This window comes from Medicago truncatula, chromosome 2 (assembly GCF_003473485.1).
Source record: "Medicago truncatula cultivar Jemalong A17 chromosome 2, MtrunA17r5.0-ANR, whole genome shotgun sequence".
Taxonomy (NCBI): domain Eukaryota; kingdom Viridiplantae; phylum Streptophyta; class Magnoliopsida; order Fabales; family Fabaceae; genus Medicago; species Medicago truncatula.
In genome coordinates, this window is record NC_053043.1 from 16675989 (window position 1) to 16699768 (window position 23780).

Genomic DNA, 23780 nt, shown 5'->3' on the forward strand with positions numbered 1-23780 from the left:
AGGACGTGTTGGACTGACTGACTCACTAGTGTGAACTTATTGTAGTCTATTTATATTGCGGCAGAAGTATCCTAGACGGCTCAAGAAAAAACAATGGGTCTAAATGTAATAAAAATGACAACATTAACAAGTACAATAATGACATTATTTAAGAAACATAAAAAGTAATTGTGAAATGCTAATTATAATTTATGATAATTTTTTAAAGACTTTAATAAATAGAAAGTAACATCAATATTTCGTTGATATTGAAATTCAACTTATAATTTAGACCTTTTTTATTTTATTTTTATCAAAGCGTTAAATTTCTCAAACTTTACACATTTCTTCTCATTTTATAGGTTAGAGTTTTTGTAGTTGATATATTAGATTGTGAATGTAGTTTAGTTCTTTTTGTACTTGTTGATTAATTTGAAGGTAGATTTTAATGTGAATGTGGTTTAGTACAATTTTTTTCTTTCTTTTCTGAATTAAGAGCATAATGGAATCAAAGAGGATGTAAAACATCCCATCTAGGTTGACACATCTTAGAACTTCTAATCATATGCTAAGTGCTCATATATATTATTAAAAAAGGTGTGTGTGTGGGGGACGTTATATACAGGGGCGCAACTCTTCATTGACAAGGGTTAGCCTTGGCTACCCCAAAAAATATATTAAACTTTAATAAGTTGGTGTAAATTTATATTCGGCTACCCCAAATAATAAACATTGAGCTACCCTAAACAAATTCAGTTGCCGAAAATTAACATAAACAAATTAAATGGACATTGAGTTTCTTCCAAATAACCTATTTGTTTTACATTGGAAAAGACATTATTAATCTATTTAGTAAACGGTCAATTATGGATAAAATTGGTTTCTTGAAATGCATTTTACACAACTTTTTTAAATAGCTATTGTCAATTTTTATCCTTTGTTGATGCTTTAATTTACATTTCATATAAGTAAAAATTAATGTCATTTTTTTTCATGTATTGATTAATTAATTTTCGAATTAAATTTGTTTTTAGTCTTTAGAACACTTGCGATTTTAGAGTTATCTTTACAAGATTTTGTTTGATTTTTGTCCTTAATTTTTTTGTTAGAGATTAAATATAAGACTAAAAACACCTTTTTAGTAAATTTTTTAAAAATTGATTTGTCCTTAATTTTTTGTTAGAGATTAAATACAAGACTAAAAACACTTTTTTAGTAAATTTTTTAAAAATTGAGACAAAAATTGAATAAATTTTTTGTAAGGACTAAACCTAAAAAATTATAATCTATGGGACTAAAATTATTTTTATCGTTAAATTTAATATATTTGTTTTAAAAATATTTTATTATTCCTTTATATTTGGCCCCTACATAAAAAAAATTCTAGCTTCGCCGCTGGTTATATAGACACACACATACACAAAAGGGGTGGACTAAGCCGTTACCACAAAAAGAAAAAGCAGAAAAAAGAACATGAACAAAAACGAAAAATTAGGGAAATTGCAATGATCCCTATAAAAGTCTTCATAAAGGTTGTGTGGTAGATCATACCGCTAAGTGATACTCGTAGACTCATAACCCAAGAAATTTATATTGTTCGCACAATTATTATCCCTATTTTTTCTTGAGCTCCCAACTCAAGACATTTATATTGTTCGCACATTTATACTCGTAGATCAACCTTGGGAATGAGTTGAGACTTTTCTTTAGGATGATTCTTCATAAGTTGGTCACCCACTACAAGAAAATTGTCACTTTGCAACACTCAAATTGCAACGTATTGGCACAACTGTCGTAATGTTGCTTTTTTAATGATTTTTATGACGGTTCATACAACAATTATGTAGAGATGAGAGGATGAGTAACCCTTCACCCTTGGTTTTTCCAGTTTTGACTTGTCATCCTTGTGTTTGGGATGCAACTTGTTACGTAGAGACACATAATGGCCAATGGTAAAGCAATGAGAACAAAACTCAGGTACTCTTTCATCTTTCTGAGACAATATCAACATCAAACGCATAACTAGGGGTGGCCCTGAAGATGGGCGGTAGCCTAGAGCACCATTGTTTTAGGGGCACCAATATTATCATTAGTACTCGGTAGTTGGTACTATATAGATATATATTTTTTTTTAATTTGGTTTGATTAATTATATTGAAAATATTATTTTAGAAAACTTTGATTATAAATGGATCTTTTACAACAAAAAATGTAAGAAGAAAACTATTGAAACTATTAAAAGGACACAATTTTATTGTTTCGTCCAGAGCACAAAAAATCTTAGGACTGACCCTGCGTATAACCTTCACGTTCCACCATCACTTCCTCAAAAATCATCTTAGAAAGATCAATATCAACTAAGATGTGTGTATAATAACCGAAAGCTCGCTTATTTGTTGTCTCATTTATTAACACTGATGCCAAAGATTCTAATTAAATTGGGCACCGAACAAAAAGCCAAATCTAAAAGTGTCACTTGATCAAATGTAATTGGCTATCAGTTAGAGGTTTCTTTGCAAATGGACGATACACATGGAACAAAGCAAGTTCATTTGGCGATTATGGAATTGGTTGAAACAAAACTCCTACTAACCCTATCAAAGTGTCTTTATTTCTTTTTATGTTTTTGACTTCTTTGTTAAGCAGTTTAGTAAGTATTATTGCAATGTGGTATTGAACTAATAAATTAGAAACAATATATTAAAGTTAAGACTCGATAGCTGCTGCATATGCCTTGAAATCGTGAAGTCATACATTAGTGGTTTTCTGGCTCATGCGCATATGAAACCATGTTTGGGTCACATGGCTCTATGTGCGAGGCGTATGCCCGTGATTTTTTTTTTTTTTTTTTTTTATATATGAAAAGGCACTTTCACCATAGTTTTAAGTATGAAAAAGGTGGGAATTCCAAGGTTATACAAAATACGGAAATTTTAGGGTTAAAAGTTAAGAGCTTTAGGGGTTATTTTAGAGTTGTGAAACACTTTTGTAATCCTTAAGATTAATCATTGATTCTCTGGCCAGATGAAAAGATTCAAGAAAAGGGTAAAACTCAGGGTTGCATTGTTGAAAGCTTATTTCTTGTAACCATTTTGGTTTCTCTTTGAAAAGAACTCTTTGATAGTGAATTTGAAATCTCTCTCTTTCCCATAAGTCAAATTTGGACAAAAAAGGGTAAACAATTACCCGTCATGTTCTTTTTCTTCTACTTGCTCTTATTTAAATTTGTGTGATATGTTTGATTTTGGTTGCTTCTAATTTTTCTCCACATATCAAAGTATTAGTGTGAGTTTAATATGAATTCACAACAATTAGCCCCCACTGTGGGGTAATCATAACAAATCATTAAGCGAGAATCATCACTAACAAGTGGAATATCGAGAAATTAACTAGAAACAACAATTTTGGGTCATGGAAGGTGAAGATGCAAGTAGTCTAGATCCAACAAAAGTGTGCAAAGGCAATAAAGGATGAGGTTGCGTTGACAACTACCATGTCACAAGGAGACAAGACTTAGATGGTGGGCAAGACCAAAAGTTGCATTGTCTTGTGTCTCGGGGATAAAGTTTTGAGATAAGTCTAAAAAAAGACAACTGTGACGACGATGTTGTTCGAAGTTGGAGTCGTTGTATATGACCTATATGTTGGCTCATATACAATTTGTGAAATAACAACTATACTAATTTAGAATGTGGAGATGACCATCATAAAACAATTGATGAAGTTTAACAAAATTCTTAATGGTTTGGTGAACATTCAGGATGAAGACAACACTTTACTTTTTGTGTGCAATACCTAGATCCTTTGAGCACTTTAAGGAAGGATACCATGCTTTATGCTAAAGAACTCACCATCACCCTGGATGAAGTAAAAAAAAACACAAAGAACCAAGAAGTTAACCAACTCCAAGGCTTAAAGTTTGATGATAATGGTAAAGGCTTGAATGTCTCAAGAAGAAAAGGTACAAGTAGAGGAAATCGACTAAACTCAATTGGTGGTGGCAAGTTGAAGTACAAATGCTTCAATTGTCACAAGACCAATCACTTCAAGATGGATTATCTCAAGTGCAGAGACAATGAAAACATTCTATTTATGAATTTTATGCCAACTTAAGAAACACATGGTCAACTAGTCAATACCAACTTTAACTCATGTTAAAATTTGAATTGTTATTTGTTAAATTGTTATTGTTGTTTAGTGTTGAAGTGTCTCACAAATTTGATAAAGCAGTAGTGTCGTAGCACTTTAATTCCTGTTAGAAACAAATGTTGAATGAAGTTTGTTACAGTTTGTTATTTATTTTCTCAGTTATAGATATGTTGTAGTTCTGCACTCAGTGTCAGGGACGGATTCAAAAATTTCAGAAAGTCGGGTCAAACTCGCTTATCATAAATATTTATACAAAAATATATAAAACCACATCCATTAAAATGATGAAATCATTATCATTAAGCAAAACATTGAAGATTACAAAAAGTATATGATTGTATATAAAAAAACTAAAATCACTTTAGCGTCGAAGAATTATAATATAATAGTTTACATTATTTGTCTCAATAGTATAAATTGAGTCATGTGTGGGCAACCTAAAAATTAAAATGGGGTCAAACATATAAAAATAGAGAAATGTTAACTTGTGCCCTTAGGGCACATGTTAAGGTTCCAAAGATAGAAATTATGCATTGTAAATTGTGTCAATTTATTTCTCATAGGATTAAAATTTAATGTTTCTAAATAAATACTTACTCTTTGTAGAAACCTTAACATGTGCCATAAATGCATAACTTAACAAAACCATAAAAATATGGTATTATTGGCAAAGAATGGAGTCAGCTGACCTCAAAGGCTTATACGTGCATCCGTGCCTGCTCAGTGCGCTGCAATTCAAGCATATCTTATCCTAACTCCCGATTTAGGATCAGAGTTTATCCCCTAGAGATTTGATGCTTAACTCCCAAAACACAACAATAAAAAATTAGGAACCCATATAGAGCACATTTTGAGATTCGAGGGACCTATTGAGCAATTTTCAGTTTATGGACTAGACACTAGAAACAAGATCCAGTAAGCCCAAGAAATGTAGCCCACAAACTTTAAAGAAAGCCACCACGAAGCTTGCTTTTTTGACTTTTAATATTTTCTAGAAACACATAAAAATGATTAAAAAATTCAATAATAGTTAATTATTATCGGTTTTCTACTTATAAGCCAGCTGTATTTAATTAACGTCGAAGACATTTAAGTATTTTGCAGGAAGTTTTTGATGTTAGAAAAACAATTTTCAACCAACACGATAGGTAGTTGACATTGTCCTTAACAACCAACCAAACAAAAAACACTGAACACTGATCTGCGATTCACATGAATAAAGTGTAATGTAAGGAAAAAAAAAAAAAAACACAACAAAGGTAATGGATTCATACAACACAAAAACAACAAGAGAAAAAAACTGGAAACACTCACTACTCTATCTCACCTTCATCATTTCCATTCTTCACCTTACACATCAAACCAATTTCTCACGTAAACTACTCATCGGCAACCAAACAGTCCGCATCAAGAAAACTCCTCAACTCCCTCTCCGTTTCCGTTCTGACGGCACCTTCAAAATTCTCCAAGTCCGTTCCTCTCTTATTTATTTATAGCACCTAACATTTGTGTCTGACACCGACACGACACTGACACATGTGATATTATGTTCAATTAATTCATTTTTATTTATTGATCAGTGTAAACGTGTCAGTGTATGTGTTAGTGGTTAATATAGTAAGTTTGATCTATGTAAATAATTTGTTCTGCTCCTATTTTGGTTATATATAGGTTGCTGATATGCATTTTGGAAATGGAATAACGAAGTGTAGAGATGTTTTGGCTTCGGAATTTGAGTTTTGTTCTGATCTTAATACTACCTTGTTTTTGAAACGTGTTATTCAAGATGAGACTCCTGATTTTATTGCTTTTACTGGTAATTTATTTGTTTTTGGATTGTTCTTGTTTTTGTTTCCTTTTTTGTGGATTTTTTGTTTTGGAGTTGATGGTGCTGAATGTTCTGGTTTTATTGCATTTAGTTCTGATTTATTGAAGTAGTTATTGTTTTTAGTTCATTTATTTGTTTTTGGATTGTTATGGTTTTGTTTCCTGTTTTGTTAACTTTCTGTTTTTGACTTAGGTTATGTTTGGATTGACTTGTTTTAAGCTTATCTATTGACATAAACACTTGCGAGATTGTTTAGAAGAGCTTATGGAAAGATCTTATGACATATACATAAGTTGTATTCAGCTTATTTCCATAAGCTATTTTGTTATAGAAACACCTTATAATTGAGCACTTATACGATAACCATTTAATTAAGATGTTTATCCAAACAAGGCCATATTGGTGGTTGTGTTTACTTTCTTTTTTGAGATTTTATCTATTGATTTCAACTTCTATTTCAGTGAGACTTTTAATGTAAAAAGGAAGGAGCAATTTCTGTGAGACTTAAAAAGGAAGGAGAAATTTCTGTGAGACTTTTAATGTAAAAAGGAAGGAGAAATTATTGATTTTAGTTCATTTATTATATCTTTTTGGATTGTTCTGGTTTTTGTTTCCTTTTTTGTGAATTTTCAGTTTTGGAGTTATTGGTTGTGGTGGGTTTAGTTTCTTTTTTTGAGACTTTAATAATAATGGATAGTATGAAGTAGCATAATTAGTAATGGCATAACTATTTTTTGTATGTATATCCTTGATTTGGTGGTATGGTTTATAAATAAATGGATAGTATGACCATAACAAAAAAGAGAATAAAACAAGTGAAGAAAGGGCTCATGGTTATATTACATACTTTCTTTTTGGCTTGTTCTCGTTTCTGTTTTCTTTTTTACAAATTTTCAGTTCTTTACTTAGGGTCTGTTTTGATTGACTTTCTTGAGCTTATCTACTCTTATAAACACTTGTGAGATTGTTTGTTAGATCTTATGAAAAGATCTTATGAAAATAGCTTAAGAAATGTTCATACACTTGTAAGATTTTTTTAATGAATAATATAGTAGCATAGTTTTTTAACCAAAAGTTGTGGCATAACTAAAACTAAAGAAGGTTTAGATAAACCTTCCATTTCTGTTAAATTTAATGTAAAAGGAGGGAGAAATGATGAGGAATTTAAATGTGATCCTGCAAGGCTGCAAAACCCTTCTTTATTCCTTCAATTTTTTGGGGATTATAAAATACAAAGACAGGAAGGACAAACCCAACGAACAGGAGGAATTCGTTCAGAAAGCTAACTTTCTTTACCTTCATGAAAGCTAACTTTCTTTTAATTAATTTCTCTCTTCGTTCTTTCTCTTCGGCTAACTTTAGGGAACTGTCTACTTGCATCCATCCAAACATACCCTAAAAAGTTCTCTCGTTCCTTATTTCATAAAAAGTAGGTCCGTAATCCCTACCCTCAATCCCACTCTTTGTTTGTATTACATGCTCTGGTTAAGGGTCCATCATATCACCTGTCCTTTAACAGAGTCAAGCTGGAATGGATAACCAGATGTTTCTTACAGAGAAGAAACACTTCTAAATGACTCTCCATGTTACAAGGAATACAAATTTGCTAACTTTATGACACTATAAGTCGAGCAAAGGAGTTTCTTGTTGCTTATGGTGCTTTATTCAATTATTTGTACGTGTAACAAAGTCGGGTGACAAAAGCAGGTCATTGGAGTGCATTTGTTTAGAGAACCTATTTGATTTGCATTTTCTTGTTCAGGAAATCATATTTCTTAACTAGATAGAAGTGAAGACAAGAATATAATTCAAAATGACCAAATGAAATAGAGTAAAAGTGCGTTTTAGGTTAGGATATACTTTACTGAATTGAAGTTCTCATGCCTTGCCGGACCTACTTCGTTCTTTGAAACAATAATGTTTAATTGATTACTTCAGTTTTAGCAAAATCTGGACAGACGTTTGTCTATCTAAATAATTCAGCACTAATAGTAGCATTCAAACCATTCTCGGGCAGGAAATAAATTCTTCCCTCTTATTCATGTATAAATGAAACTATACCATTACAACCTAAGTGGTTGAGCGCATGTAGTTAATGCGCTCTAGCTAAAGTTGAATTGTTTGGGTGGTCCCCGTGTTTGATCTCTGCTAAACCAGTTCTTAGGTAGAGTTTACTTACCTCTACAGGTGGCTCCTTGTCTTTAATGTTTAGTATCCATGTGGTATTGGACTGGATTTATTTTATTCTGACTGTGTTTCTATATTTTCCGAATGTGCTTCATTGATATGGGTTCATTTCTTGGTATTAGGAGATAATATATTTGGACCAAGCAGCCATGATGCTGCAGAATCTATGTTTAAAGCCTTTGGTCCGGCCATGGAATCAGGACTTCCTTGGGCTGCAATTTTGGGAAACCACGACCAAGAATCAACTTTGAATCGTGAAGAATTAATGTCCTTAATTTCCCTTATGGACTATTCAGTATCCCAGATCAATCCATCAGCTGATAGTCTTACTAATTCTGCTAAAGGCCACAAGATGTCTAAAATTGACGGCTTTGGAAATTATAACCTAAGAGTATATGGTGCCCCAGGTTCCATGATGGCAAATAGCAGTGTTTTGAATCTTTTCTTTCTTGACAGTGGCGACAGGGTTGTTTATCAGGGAATTCGAACTTATGATTGGATCAAAGACTCCCAACTTCATTGGCTGCGTCATGTATCTCAGGAACCCCAGGTAATAACAACATTTTAAAACTGTCATGGGTAGTTTATTAAAAGAAATGCTAAAGGGCCCATCTTCAAATTTAATGCACGATAAGGATTCATGACTTCGTTTAATCTATGCGACTAAACTAACCCACCTAATGGGATAGCACTTCGTTATCACTGTTGGCTAGTAATGTGACCTAACCTATATATTCTATGGGAAGTTTGAAAGAAATTGGCGTATCAAGTTACTCTGTAGTATTTCTTTATTTGTCTAAAAGCGAAATTGCCCTCATGGAACATAGCGAACTAGGTGGGAAAAATGATATCTGATCTTAGGGAATTTGAAAATAACTGGCATGTCGAATAAGGAATCAATTTATCCTCTGAAATAACTATGGACTGAATGTGCTCAAATGGGTGAAATCATCCAATAACATGCTGAATAACGAGATAACTGTGCGTTATTTGGGTTTGGCTAGGAATGGACAATGGGGTTTTTCAATAGCTAACCGTTTTTGACATAAAATTGTAGGACACAGAAGAAATGAATATAGTAGGTGCGATATATAGTAATGGTTGTCATAAGTGGAATATTTTCCTTTTCTTTTTGGCTTTCACCCTCGTTAACTACCTCCTTAGAGTAGTTAAAACGTTAATTCAAAAAAGGTAAAATGAAATGAGCTTAATGTTAACAGAATTTATTTATTTCTATAATGCAATTACATACTTCTTCTGTTACTCGTAAGAAGTGACCTTTCTTTTCCCTTAAGTGAGGTTTTCCAATTTCCACATCCCATTAACATCTTGCAGGTCACACACTGACAGGCACAAGAGCAAGATCCTCTTCATTCTACTGATCACGTTACTTCCCCAATTACACCACCGGCACTTGCATTTTTCCATATTCCGATCCCAGAAGTTCGGCAGCTGTTTTACAAACAGATAGTAGGCCAATTTCAAGAAGGTGTAGCATGTTCGCGCGTGAACTCAGCGGTCTTGCAGACCTTTGTCTCCATGGGAGATGTGAAGGCCGTGTTCATAGGCCACGACCACACTAATGACTTCTGTGGAAACTTGGATGGCATATGGTTTTGTTATGGCGGTGGATTTGGTTATCATGGCTATGGAAAAGCTGGGTGGCCAAGGAGAGCAAGGATTATACTGGCTGAACTTCAGAAGGGAAAAGAGTCATGGACAAGTGTGCAGAAAATTATGACTTGGAAACGACTTGATGATGAGAAGATGAGTAAGATTGATGAACAAATCCTATGGGATCATTTGCATTCTAGATGACCATGGTAGCATTACTCTGCTGCCTGCTTCATTACACATTTACACGTACAGTATCTGTATTGTATGTATATTGTACTGTTCTCGTTATTGGTAGTAAAAAGTATTTTGTTTTGAGATAAATTTTGATTGCTATTAGTGCAATTTTTTTACACGGTCAACCAACCAGCTACAAGCCATCATCTGTATAACATTTGAGCAGATACGATTAAAATCAAATATTTTAATGATCCAACGATTATGATTGATTATTTTTTTTGAGAGAATTTACAAAACGATTATGATTGATTGATATTGTAAACAAATTTTACACTCTTAGTTCATATCAAATCCTTTTGTTTTTTAGAATCTTTTGTTCATTTTATTTGCTAAACTTTGTTGCAATCAAGGTTGATGGAAATGCTTAACGCATTGAATTGGTAGAGAATGTTAGAACCTGTAAATTAAATGATTCCATGACTGAAAATTGGAGCTCTAGTTCGTATGTGGTCATTAAAATCGCATGTCATGTTTCCAATATATTCAGTTCATAAGTATTTGCTCCATGTAGCTGACAATCAGCTTCTCTCAATTTCACATTAATAATCTTGAGTTGAGTTCGAACTTTGAACACACATTCCCCACTTTTTTGTGAATTTGAAGCCACTAGACTTCTTAACAAAAGAATAAAAATAAATAATCGTAAGTCGATGAATAAATGGATGTAACTCCACTTAAGATAAAAAAGAAAGATAGCATCTGAAAATATACACTGAAATGCATGAAAATTAAACTCTATAGATTTGTTGTATTCTTATCATCATTTTACATTCAATATGTTTGATATGTGAGCAATTCTTACATAGGCACAAACACAAATTAAATTTATTTGTTCACACACACAATTGTAAAAAATTAAAGAAAAATTATTTAGTCACATCATTCAAATCCATTCTCTTTTAACTTTTTATTTATTTATGAGTGGGTGCCCAAATGAAATTAATATTGGGTTGTGTCCAAATTGGAATTTCTCTTGATATGTTATAGGTTCAACTTAGTCAACACTTTATATGTATTTACTGTTTAGGGAACCATATTGACATAGTAAAAACAGTTTTTTTTCTTTCTATGTTTTAAGTGTAAACTATATGAAGTGATTAATCTCCGTGCAAGCATCCGAACATATAAGTTGAGTTCTTTTCTTCTAATCAAATATTGTCAATGCATAAGAGATAAAATATGCGAGTATATTTTTTTTTTAAAAGAGAGATGTTATATCTCCTGAAAGAATTTTGTCCCGAATTTATGAAATGCTAACATGTTAGAACTGTAAAACTTTGATCAAATATTCAATTCAACTCGTATTTTCAGAAATCATGAGAGGGTGTGAAGGTAAAGTTGGAATTATGTATAAGGTTCGTTGTCTCTCGTAAAAGTGTAATTCGCTTTAACTAACGTTTTCCTTCTTAAAATGTTGGAGTTACTAACCATCGAGATCAACCGCTTGTTGTTAGCATAGTAGTTTCTCCGATTTGCAATGAATGTCACTTAAGTTTTTTTTTTTTTTTTTTAAAAAATTCAATATCATTTTGAATGAATATTAAATAATAATTAATTATTAATAATTATGAATAAAAAACTATGTTTAAAACCCAACTATTGGAATTTTGGCAAAAGGGAAGAAAGAAAAATGGCGGCAACGAGTGACGAAGAAATGGAATCCCTCCTCTCAACTTTCAATCAGATCTACGAGGTACTCCAAACCCTAACTAACCTTCAATCATCAACAATTAACCCTAATTTACTCGTTTTATCGTTAATTTTTCATGAATTTGCATTGTTAATATGATGATTCAGGATGTAAAAATAGGCATTTCGGAAATCCAATCTCTGCAATCCAAACACAGTTCAGAGTTGAAATTGCGTGAATCTCTTCAAATCACTTGCAATAACCTCAAAAAAGGTAATGATTCGAATTTGAAGATTCTGTATTTCAATTTCTATGGTATTTATTTGTTGTAGCTAAATTTCATTTTGAAAATTTTCAGAAAATGAAGAGTTGGCGAAATTGTATTCTGAGTCCTTGAAAAATGTTGCTGATCAGGTTCTTCAATCAATCACTTCTATTATATGTAGCACCGACACTTATGATCCAAGACTTGTCTGGTGTCTGATGTGTCTGTGTCCGACACTTGTGGACACGACACATGCATACATCATTGTTAACTTAAGTTAGTCTTCATAGCTTCTATTTTTATTAGTCATCATCGTTAATTACTACCAGTGTTGTATGTCTGTTCATAGCTTCTATTTTTATTAGGATTTTGGAATTATTTTTAGTTGGTGTGTTTGTTAACTTTATTTAACGAATTCATAATTGATGCACAGCTTGATTTTCGAGCAAAATACATGAATTTGAAGGAAGAGCTAGAAAGATCAAATAATGAAGTTGTTTCTAAAGAAAGTGTGAGTTATGTAAATTGAAAGATGGAAAATTACTAATGCTATGCGAACATTAATGGTTGGAAAATGTTTATTTAGTTTTCTTTTATGACTTTTTCGGAGCAGGGACATAGGAGGGCTTTAAAATTGCTTGAGGAAGAATATAATGAAAAAATTGCGAGATTAGAAGCTCAAGTTAAGTGAGTATTGATGCTTGTATAAACATTTCTGGTACTGAACTTATGCTTGTATAAACATTTCTGTTAGTAAAATTTCTTATGAAATCACTGTCTTAAGATGTTCAGTCAAAATATTGGGTTTGGGTCAAATTTACTTTACAGAATATAATGGGTTTTAGGCTCTTGCTCTAACTACCTAACACACACATTGATCCCATATTATGTTAGGGAATCACTGCATGAGAAAGCATCATATGAAGCAACCATAAGCCAACTTCATGGAGATATAGCAGCCCATAAAAATCATATGCAAATTCTAGCAAACCGGTTGGACCAAGTCCATTTTGAAGTGGAATCAAAATGTGAGTCACTTTACTATTTGTTACATTTAGAAGTATGAAACTTTCTTTACACAGTGTTGTAATATATTTGTATTGGTTGAAAAAATTTGTTTGCTTTGCTCATTATGGTTTGCCAGATAGTTCTGAAATTCGGGATTTGAAAGATTGTCTTATGGCTGAGCAGGAAGAGAAAAACGACTTAAACAGGAAAATGCAACTTTTGGAAAAAGAATGTAAGCTTGAAGTCCCATTCCACTCAATTCATACCAATTACACTTGCATAAAACCAGTTTATTGTTTTGTTTGAATATTTTCATATCCTATCACTATATAAAATTAGTAGTAATTATCTTTTTGTCCACTGCAGTGCTTCTTTTTAAAGCAAAGATGGTTGATCAACAACAAGAAATGACATCAAATTGGCAGGTGGAAACACTTAAGCAGAAAATCATGAAGCTAAGAAAGGAGAACGAGGTCCTTAAAAGAAAGTTCTCTCATATTGAAGAGGGCAAGTAATGATGAAAAACTCAAGATTGGCAACTTTGAGTTCATAAGGATAAGGCATATCCGATATTATCAGTGATATACATACTGTCTAAGCATTGCAATTTGCAACCATGCCTTTATTTTTAAAGATAGGAAAAAAGGGTAAGTATATAAAGATCAATTATATGAATTTAGAACATCGATAGGACATTTGCTTAAAACAAGAAGCATGTGTAAATAGTCGAGTTTTGCTTTGTCTTATCAGGTGCTAATTGATCTTGGTTCTCAAATGGGTGAACCAAGGGCAATGAGCTATGATCCGTAACGGCAAATGGGACATAGCATCCTATTTATGTATAGCAATTTAACTTTAGACACCCATCTAGAACTAAATATTATGGCTTCAATACTCTTCTTCGGACCAGAATTAGGTATTCAAAGCCGATCATAATATTCATAGTCCTAAATATCAAGATCATAGTATCAGCCCATTTTTGAAATCATGCGGTAGTTCTATAAATGACAACCTTTTCTTTCAAAAAATGGTGTTGCTTTTGAAATTAAATAGAACTCTCACTATTGGATGATTGTTTTGTTAATTGATGCAGAAAATATTTTTAAATCGGTTAAATGTGAAATATATCTTAAAAGATTAAATTAAATTATTATTTCAGCTCACTTTTTACATTCATTACTTCTCAAACCGATGCAATAAATTTATTTATAGACTTGTTTCCCTCGCAACAATTTGTTTTCATATTTATTTCATGTTCAACTTCATATCGACAGTAGTACTATTTTCCTTCTCCACCATTACTGGTCCTCTCATTCACTCGGCGCATGCAAGAACACCATATTTGCATAGCCTCTTTGTCGTTGCATTTGCTCTGTGACTATTGTCGCACTCAAGACATACTACGACTCCAAAGCCACACTCCCTCTCCGTCTTGTACACCAGCTGCCCACCAGAACAACATAATTGCATCCCCTCTTCATCGTCGTACTTACTATCACAGTCTTTGCAAGCGCTAGACTCACGCCTCAGCTGCGAACAAAATTATTATATAGCCATGTCGTCTCTATTTGTGTATACAAAATTATCATGGTTGGGCGCCGTTGGAGCCAAAATTCCTTTTCAATTTTATTTTAAGAAAGATCGGATTAAGAGCCATAACATTTTCAATTTTTCATAAGATTTTCTAATGAAAAGGATAATTCAACAACAACATCCTAGTAAATCATTGATTAATTTTTTTTTATTCAAAATAAAAGTAGAGGATAACATTACGCGACTAGGCCAAAACCCAAAGTAAACAGCCAAGGACTTTAATAACATCTGTCTCATTAAACGTCTACTTAAAGGGATAAAATATTGGCGAAGAAAAAGATATTGCATAGTAAATAGAAGTTCAAGCCCTTGAAAAACATCAACATAAATGATAATCCTGGAAGCTCCGACCTATTTTGGTTAACAAAATCTAAAACACAAGAAGAGATTGAATCCACCAAACAAAACCATTACTTTAGATCCCACGAGAAATAATCTTGTCTGCGCAACAATTGTCTTCTCTCAAGATATGAGAAATAATGAAGTGCATATTTTTCGTTAGCAAGAGTATATATGTACATATAAATACTCTATTAACAAATCATTGATTACTTTGTTAATAGAGTAAACTAAACACACACCCACGTACTGATATACATATTTTAAAGATGTTTTAATATTACAGAGTACAAATGATACTTCAACACTTATAATAAAAAAGTCATGTTATTTGAACATCATATCCGACACATGATATATTTATCTTTATCTCTCTTTTACTTTTTATCATATACAACTTATATGAGTTTAAAAAATACAATAAAATCAAATGACACTGTATTTTTATGTCAAAATATAATTTCTCTACAATAAATCATATTAAATGGTTCGAATGCATATCAACATGTTACAACACCAGCCCCAAAAAATTATGAAATTTTAATTGTACTTATTTTTTCAAGTACTTCATTCAGTCATATTTATACGAAAAAGTTGAGTTAATAAAAGTTGATGTATTTTGTTTAAAATTTAGACCAAATAAATCAATCTTTGTTGATCAAACTTTCTCTTATAAATATGATCGGAGGGGGTAACATATAAGAATCATCATTTCCAAAGCTTATGTTATTATAATTTCTCTCGCAAACTTTAGCATTAATGTAGTAACTTTCCTTCACCTCAAATCCAAAATTGTAGTAAAAGGAAAGTGGGGTATACTACAAGATAAAAGCTGTACAGGATGAGAATGAAAATCTGAAAGATTCCATGAACTCTTTCATTCAATTCAATATATAACCGATACGACAGGGAGAATAAGAATATATCCAAGCTATGGTACAAATGAATCTCGCAAACAATTTCATATCACTGAAGAAAACATTGAAACCTGTCTCATACATCTGGGACAATTTGGGGTGACATTGACAACAATCCTGAGATGATGCAGTTTTCAATTTGTCTCTCCCTTTTGTCAGTTCTAACTCAATCATGTTGTTTTCTTGCAATTTTATGCATTTTATTTCAACCATGCAAACTAGGCATATCATTAGGTGAACAAGTTTACCAAAAAAATAATGCTTCAATAAATACACTTTTTAATCACATACATTAAACTATGCCATTATGAATATTATTTGATGAGTAAAAATTGAACTTTGTATTCTGGAATTTAAAAAACTTACTACACTACGCAGTACACTAAACCCTAGTCCTATACCATTAATGAATTGAGCTAAAAAAGGACACAATTGTATTAACCTGTGAAGCCCCGATACTTCAAAATGGATGACGTACCGTATCCCTTGCGTATTCTGCACCGATACCTGCCCGATACTTCCCGATACGTATCCGGAGAGTATCCAAATATTAAATTTTATTTTTTTATAAAATAATTGTCCGATGCTTTCCGATACATCCCAATACGCACGGATACTTGTGTTTTTTATATTATTTTGATTTCTGTTTTTTTTTTGTGTGTAAAAAATAAGAATAAAAACATTATATTATTATAATATATATACATTTCCTTTATCTTTCTTTGGTGCTAGTACGACCCACACCACACCACACAACCAATTGCATCTTTCCCTTTCTCTTAATCGTCAATATTATATTTATATTAATGTGCTACGAGCCTGGTTTCTTGTGTTTGTTAATATACTTGCATATTAAAAAAATGGTTATAATTATATAGTACATTTAATTATATAATTTTTTTTATTAAAGTATCTCAGCCATATCGTATCTTGATTTTTGAAATTTTTCCGTATTGGCGTATCGGTGCAGTATCGTATCTAGTATCCGGGCTTCATATTAACCTTTTTATTTTGGGAAAAAAAAAAGGAAACTCAGTTTTCATAATATGCAATTGGTTTCACCAATGTATGACGCATAGCCACTAGGCTCTGACAAATTAAGGCATACAATTCCTTCTCTCCTGGAGAGGAAAATGCCAAGGTTGAAAATAACAACAGCTCATTAATATTGGCCTCGGAATTTTGTTACTGGAGTATTATTTTAAGCTAATAATAAAGCCCCACAATAAAGTATATTGTAGACATAGCCTTGAAAAATAAAGGGAATGTCGACGAGTGTTGTCAGGGCATTGATTAAAGTATTAAAAGTAGAAAGTTTGTATTAAAAAGTTGTGTAATCATTATATTGACTAAAGGTACGTTTTGTATTTCTAAGATAGAATTTCATTTAATAGAATCCTTAAACAATCTCATTAGGACATTCATTAGCAAAACCTTAAAAATAAAAAGGGGATTTGAATCGTTATGGATTTGGTCAACAAACAACATTTTTACTTTTATTTTTGTATTTTTTTGAAGAAGTTAAACTGCTCTATCAAAATTGATATCAATGAGAATCAGATTTGATATTTTGAAAAGAACACACTCTAAGGTCTTAAACCAACACTATCAGACCAACTCAAATGGGTTCAACATTTTTACTTATTTACAAACAATATAATAACTTCAAGGCAAGCTTACATATACAAGTCACACACATATTTTATGTTGAGTATGACTCATATATATTCGACAAGGGGTATTGTTGTAATTTAAATCGTAGAAATAGTATTATATATTGTTTGTAGCCCTGAAACCTTAATTATCACATACAAACATAACTATAACTACTCTATAGTTGCAAATGTTAGTATCATTGACCGAATTTCATTCACAAAGATTGATTTTGTCCATTGTCTTTTACTTTCTTTTACTTTACCTTAATCTTGTACATTTTCTTTACCTTAATCATGTGTTACTAATTGCGCTGTTCTAACATTTTCTTTTTATAATTAAATTTTTTATCAATTTAATTGATAATTACAATATAAAATTTACGTATAATTTATAATCTTTACAAATTACACTTGAGGTATAACAGTCACATACATTTAACTAGATCAAGAACATACTAAAAACAAGTTGATAGTGTACACACCATTATTATAGTAAAAAAAAGGCTTAAATTCAATTATCCCTTTTACACCTTTTTTTAACCCTGCTTTACTCAGCAATAAAATATGAAATGCATATATTTAAATCATTGGATTAAGGATCAAATCAGGAAAAAGCTTTTCGTATCTTTACTGCTTTAATGTTGTGGTAACAAACTTTTCTGATGACAACTCACTGATTCCTGCCTAAAACAAAAATCTCTTTGATTTTTAAGAAAATAAGCCTTAGTAATTTGGAGTTTGATCAGAAGATAAGTACATTCTAGTCGATGATTATTTCAGTTGGATCAGGCTCCGGTTAATCAATTAGATCTTAAGCTCATTAAGCACTTTTGCTTAACTACTAACCAAACTTAATTCCTTTCATTTTCATGCATATTTTTGCATAAATTCAAAGAAATTTCTCATCAAGGTAGACATAATTAAAAAAAGATTTTGAATTTCGCCTCACAGATGTGTAAAATAATTTATGCGGAGGAGATGGCACCTCACCTTAACTTAGGAAAAACCTTCAACCTCAATGAATGACTATGAATAAAATTATGCTTACTCTACCCTTGTGGAGTTCTAACCTAGCCACAAATTCTATCATGAATTACTTAATGTATGTTTGAATTAACAGTAAAATTTATAAAATCATGGTAAATTATTACTGTAACAAAATTATAGTGCCACCGTGATTTCTTCAACCTTGCCAACTTAACACTTGTGAAGATGCACTACATTGATACTATGTAAAATAATTTAGATGAGTGACATGTGATAGAAAAGAAAGAAAATAATAAGCTTTGAATTAACATGGGAAAAAGCCAAAGGGAATGAAGCTATTGTTCACCTTCACTAAACTTTTTGCTAATGTCTATTTCCTTCCGTCCTAAAATATAAGCAAAAATTGGTCTACAAACGTTAGTGTTTGGTTCAAAATTTGTACCAAATACATCAACTTATGTTGACTCATTTTTACTTACATTTTGGGACGGAAGGAGTGTATTGCAAGAAACAAACAAGTTACTTTGAATAAACGCGTGCCCTATGAAGCTGACACATACTAACCCTTCCCCTCTCTTTCTTTCTTTCCTCATGGCTCTCCTTTTCAAGTTCTTTCAACATGGATTCTCTTTATAGTGCAAAAACCATCACTTGTCTCAAGAGATAGGACTAGATTCTACTTTCACACTTTTTGCAACTATCGTCATCTTTAAAATGCACATTTTTAAAGGGATTATCGATCGACAATATACATGTATATATCATCCTATCCACCACCCTTCACATTTGCAAGGAAATTTTAATGATGGTGACATCTTCCGTACCCTAGAGTTTAATTGCAAGTGTGACTAAACCTCAAATTTAGAACCATATTTACAACTGCAATTGCAACAAAGACAAAATTTAGATGTCTTTCGATCTGTTTTTTTGTGCATTTTGAGAAAATGATTGATTTAATAGAAAAATTATAGTATAGTTAATTATGAATATTTTAAGAAGAATACCACAAAAATAGTTAAAAAAATGTACATAAAAAAATTATGTCATTGCAATAATATAAGTCATATTTAACTACAGTTTTGTGCAATATATATCATATATCATGCACCAATATGACAAACTAAGATCAAATTCGTTGTCATAATTGTTTTTATAAGCTTTTTACCCTTAAAAGACTCCATTTCCACTCTCAGTGCCATCATTGCAGTTGCATTGGTGGGCATGCATGGGTTGCTTTAAGCCTTTAATATCGACTTTAATTGTTTAATAAAGTACTTTTTTTGCTAGGAATGATGGAATGTCCCTTTGCTTGATCTTATAAATTTCCTCTTTATTTATACTAACATTTTGTGTTACCACTTTCACACTTTCCTCTTTAATTTATTTACATACATGGTTGAATATCCTTCTCAAAAAGAATCTTAATTAATTCTAAAACTTTTTGTATTATTGAATTTTATTTATCTCTAAACCAAATACTACATATTAACTAGGAGAATGTAGTGTGAATATGAAAAGAAAAAAAAAAAAACTTGATTGTTAATGCTTTATAAACAAGCTTAGAAATACCATATTTATTTATAAAGGATAATGCTAATGGAATTAATGGTGGAAAGAACCTGATCGGCAATGATGTGTATAGTGATTGTTCTGTCTTCAAACGTACTTACCTTTTGCAGCTATAATATCAACACCAACAAAACAGTAATGATGACTACTATTATTGTTTTCATGGTCTATATATATATCTGAATGGATGGAAATCAAGAGTCTCTTTCGTAGTTCACTATTTTAAATCACCTGCATTCCGTCTGAATATGATTTATGAGCATTTTTTTTTAAATTACGAACTATATATAACATGTTTTTCTAAAATAAATTAAGTGTGATTGAAGTATTATATGATCGTTTATCATATTTATATGTTAACTTTTTAAAAAACGTTTCATAGTATCCGTAATTTAAAAATAAAAAGTAAACATCTCATTCCTCCTAAACCCTCAATCCAAACACACCATGATATTTGAAAAATGCTATAACAAGTGACATCCTATTTTTAAGGTCTTTATAGGACCTCTCCAAACTAAATGACAAGATTGAGCCGGTAATATTTTTTAGGTCATGTAGGACCTTGCCATTTCAATCGTTGAGCTTGACCTTGGTTCTAAATTTTTGTATCCTTTAGATATCACCATTTCAATTGGTGTGGTTGAGTACCCTACATTTTATTTCAAATGTATAACAGACAACATGTTCTATTTGCCTTGAAATCTCATCCTTTGAAAAAGTCTAAAAAGCTCGTGTTGTTATGCAGGAGGTTCTAAATGTTCTATGTACCCTAGATTTATATATTTGCATTTTCAAATTGTTTTAAGTAAGAGAAATTAGGCAAAGTGGGGTTTATCAAAAGGGGGTCGTAGGGTTGGGCTAACTGTTGAATAATTTTGGGTTGTATTCGGTGAGAATTTAAACACATTGGTGAGTGAAATCACTAAGTCTCATAATCAACGGAAGAAATTGGGTAAATGGTAGAAATTAAAGTTTATTGTTGAAAGTCAATTTCTTGCAACCATTGTATTGTCTCTTTGTAAGAACTTTTAGAGTGGATTAGAGTGTTTCTCTCTTCCACAAATCTAGGTCAAATATAGGCCAAACTAAATAAATAAATATCGTTGTGTTCTCCTTCTCCTTTTATCTTATTTTATTGTCTGCGATTTGTTTTTTCACTTTGGTTGCTACTTTGCACCATACATCATAGGATTGATGAGAGTTTGTTTGAATTCACATTACAACAATTTATAATCATTGCCTAAGAAAATATAAAACCATTCTCAATTATGTCTTATGATAACCGTTGTCTATTATATATTGGCAATGGTTTAAAACTTTTGCCTAAACTTGTGGTGCATGGCTATACCACCACGCCATTTCATAACCATAAGTAGAAAAACACAGTTACGTGTCTTGTAAGTATATCTCAAAACATTAAGGGTCTGTTTGGTGCACATGATAGGATATAGATAGGATATGATATAGAACTGAATAATGATAGGAAATGATGTTGATAGGATAAACATTTATCATATCACATGTTTGATGCACACATGATAACAAACATAATATCATATAAATCATAACTAAATGACAAAATTACCCTTATAATTAATTATATATTTTAACCCTTTTTAATTAAAAATAATTAGGCTATTATTAATTCTGCAAAGTTATCAAACATAATTGTTAACCTCCTTCTATAAAAAAAAGTCTTCTTTATTTTTTTTGTTGGAAATTGGTGAAGGATAGCAATGAAATTGGTTTAGAAGAAATAAAATTACGATGGCTGAAATCCATTTGTTAACCTTCTTCTTCCATAGTCAAGGTTGAAATAAGTTTGTTATGGTTGAAATAAACAGATTTTGATTATGGTTAAAATCATGAAATTGGTGTAGAAGAAATAAAATCCATTTGTCAATCTTCTTCTTCCTTATAATTAATTATATATTTTAACCCCCAATTCTTAAACATGTCGTGTAAAAGAAATAAAATCACAAAACGGAGACGTGAACGGCGGCAGTGAAGGAAATGGTCAGATCCATAACATATAGAAGAGATGGTGCTGAAGATTTATGGAGGAAGAGGTAGAGATCGATGGATGAGAGACATGAGCGATGAATTGAGAGAAAGGGTAAAATAAGAATTCTATTGCTAATCATAATAGGATAATTCCAACCCACCAAAAACTATGGATAAGAATAACAAAGGAGGAGTGAGATAGGATTAGAAATAGGTTAAACTTATCCTTTTCTGTTGGTGCACCAAACAACGGATTAAGACATGATATGATAATCAAATCATATCATGTCTCCTTATCCTGCGCACCAGCCGTAAGGTTGCAAAAATATTTGATAAGTTGGTTCACGGATTTAAATATGCAATTATCTCCTTCCTCACACTTATGCATGAGTTTCGCCGTTACACTATTTGAAAGAAAAAAAATCCAATTATTATATTTGACAGCTTCATTCAATATCCCTTTTGTTTTCTATTAATGGATATGAAATGGTGTAGTGGTGTGTCAACTATAGTTTTAAAACCCAGATGAAACCGACCGGTCGTGTTATCGGACTGTTTATGCAATTAACTTGACATTAAAATTAAGAAACACACTTCAATGACTAGACCAGTTGTCTTTCATCTATATTGTATATAAAAAGAATATGAGATTTTAGGGAGATTTTTTTATTATTTTAATTATACCTTTAAATAAATTTTTCTATACTAATGTTATATTGTTGATGTTATTAAAAAATATAAATTTTTTTGTTATATTATTGTTGTCATTGAAAAATATAAATACGGTTTGTTAAATTTGTTACATTTGAAACTCACAAATATTTATACTTATTATTTTAATTATATCAAAACATTTATATAAAATATTATTTGTAAAATATTATTGATAATCTACACACGTTAGTAAAAAAAAAAAAAAAACAGAAACGCAAATACGTAAATAATTGTCTTTTTGCGTATATATAATGAGGAAACTCAACCATGCCAATTTAAATGGCGAGGTCCCAAAGTATACCAAACTCATACACGCAATCTCTCCATTTGGTTTAGCGAGGTCCAATATGGGCTTTAGAATCAGGTCATTTTACTACATATTCTTCAAAGTACTTTGGTATATTTTTTCAAAGAGAGGTTATTTGGTGAAAAAAAAAAACCCGATTTATGATAAGTGACACACACATAAAATGCCTAAATTAGTGGGAAATAATATAGTCTATCAACTGTTTGTTTTCCTTAAAAAAAATTGACTAAAGAAAAATATTATAAACTTCTATCCAGATATTATATTTTTTCCTTAAAAAAAAATATTATATTTTGAAAATGTGGTACAATTTTTCGTTGTCAAAATTAATTCATCTTTTTATATCTGCTTAATATTGTCTATGGAAAGGAACTTACATGGACAAATAGCTGGCAGCATATATAGGTGCCTATAACCATCAACCAATTACAATGCGAAGAGATGACGTTGTACTTCAATTGGAAAATTGCTCTTTCTCACTTTTAAAATTGTTCTTCCATTGGAGATTTCAAATTGCGAATGAGCAATTTTAAAATTGAGAACAGAAGAGCAATTTTTCTTCAATTGGTGTAGGAATTCTATGATCAGTGTGGTATATATTGAATAACTCAATCGAGTGGAATCAATTGATTAGAGAAACCTAAACAGTGTTGAGTGTGGACAGATTGAGGGGCTTGGAATCCAAGGAAAAAAGTGGCGCTAATGGTATTATATGAAACTCTATATATAATAGCGACCCGTTCAAAATATGAAAGCCATTAATTATTAAAATTAGTAGTCAATATTTGGAGTAAC

General features: G+C 31.4%; 2 protein-coding genes across 2 annotated transcripts; both read left to right on the top strand.

Moving 5' to 3' along the window:
• Nucleotides 1-5240: 5240 nt before the first annotated feature.
• Nucleotides 5241-10219, top strand: LOC11444902 (probable inactive purple acid phosphatase 28). The gene is made up of 4 exons (XM_003595034.4): nucleotides 5241-5597; nucleotides 5800-5944; nucleotides 8266-8693; nucleotides 9494-10219. The coding sequence occupies exons 1-4, from the start codon at nucleotides 5391-5393 to the stop codon at nucleotides 9959-9961; spliced, it is 1248 nt and encodes a 415-aa protein (XP_003595082.2). The 5' UTR covers nucleotides 5241-5390; the 3' UTR covers nucleotides 9962-10219.
• A 1344-nt stretch (nucleotides 10220-11563) lies between these two features.
• Nucleotides 11564-13809, top strand: LOC11440610 (protein At-4/1). Its single transcript, XM_003595035.4, has 8 exons — nucleotides 11564-11690; nucleotides 11795-11900; nucleotides 11986-12041; nucleotides 12326-12403; nucleotides 12506-12579; nucleotides 12787-12920; nucleotides 13037-13132; nucleotides 13267-13809. Exons 1-8 carry the CDS (start codon nucleotides 11565-11567, stop codon nucleotides 13413-13415), a joined length of 819 nt encoding a protein of 272 aa, XP_003595083.2. The 5' UTR covers nucleotide 11564; the 3' UTR covers nucleotides 13416-13809.
• The last annotated feature ends 9971 nt before the right edge of the window (nucleotides 13810-23780 follow it).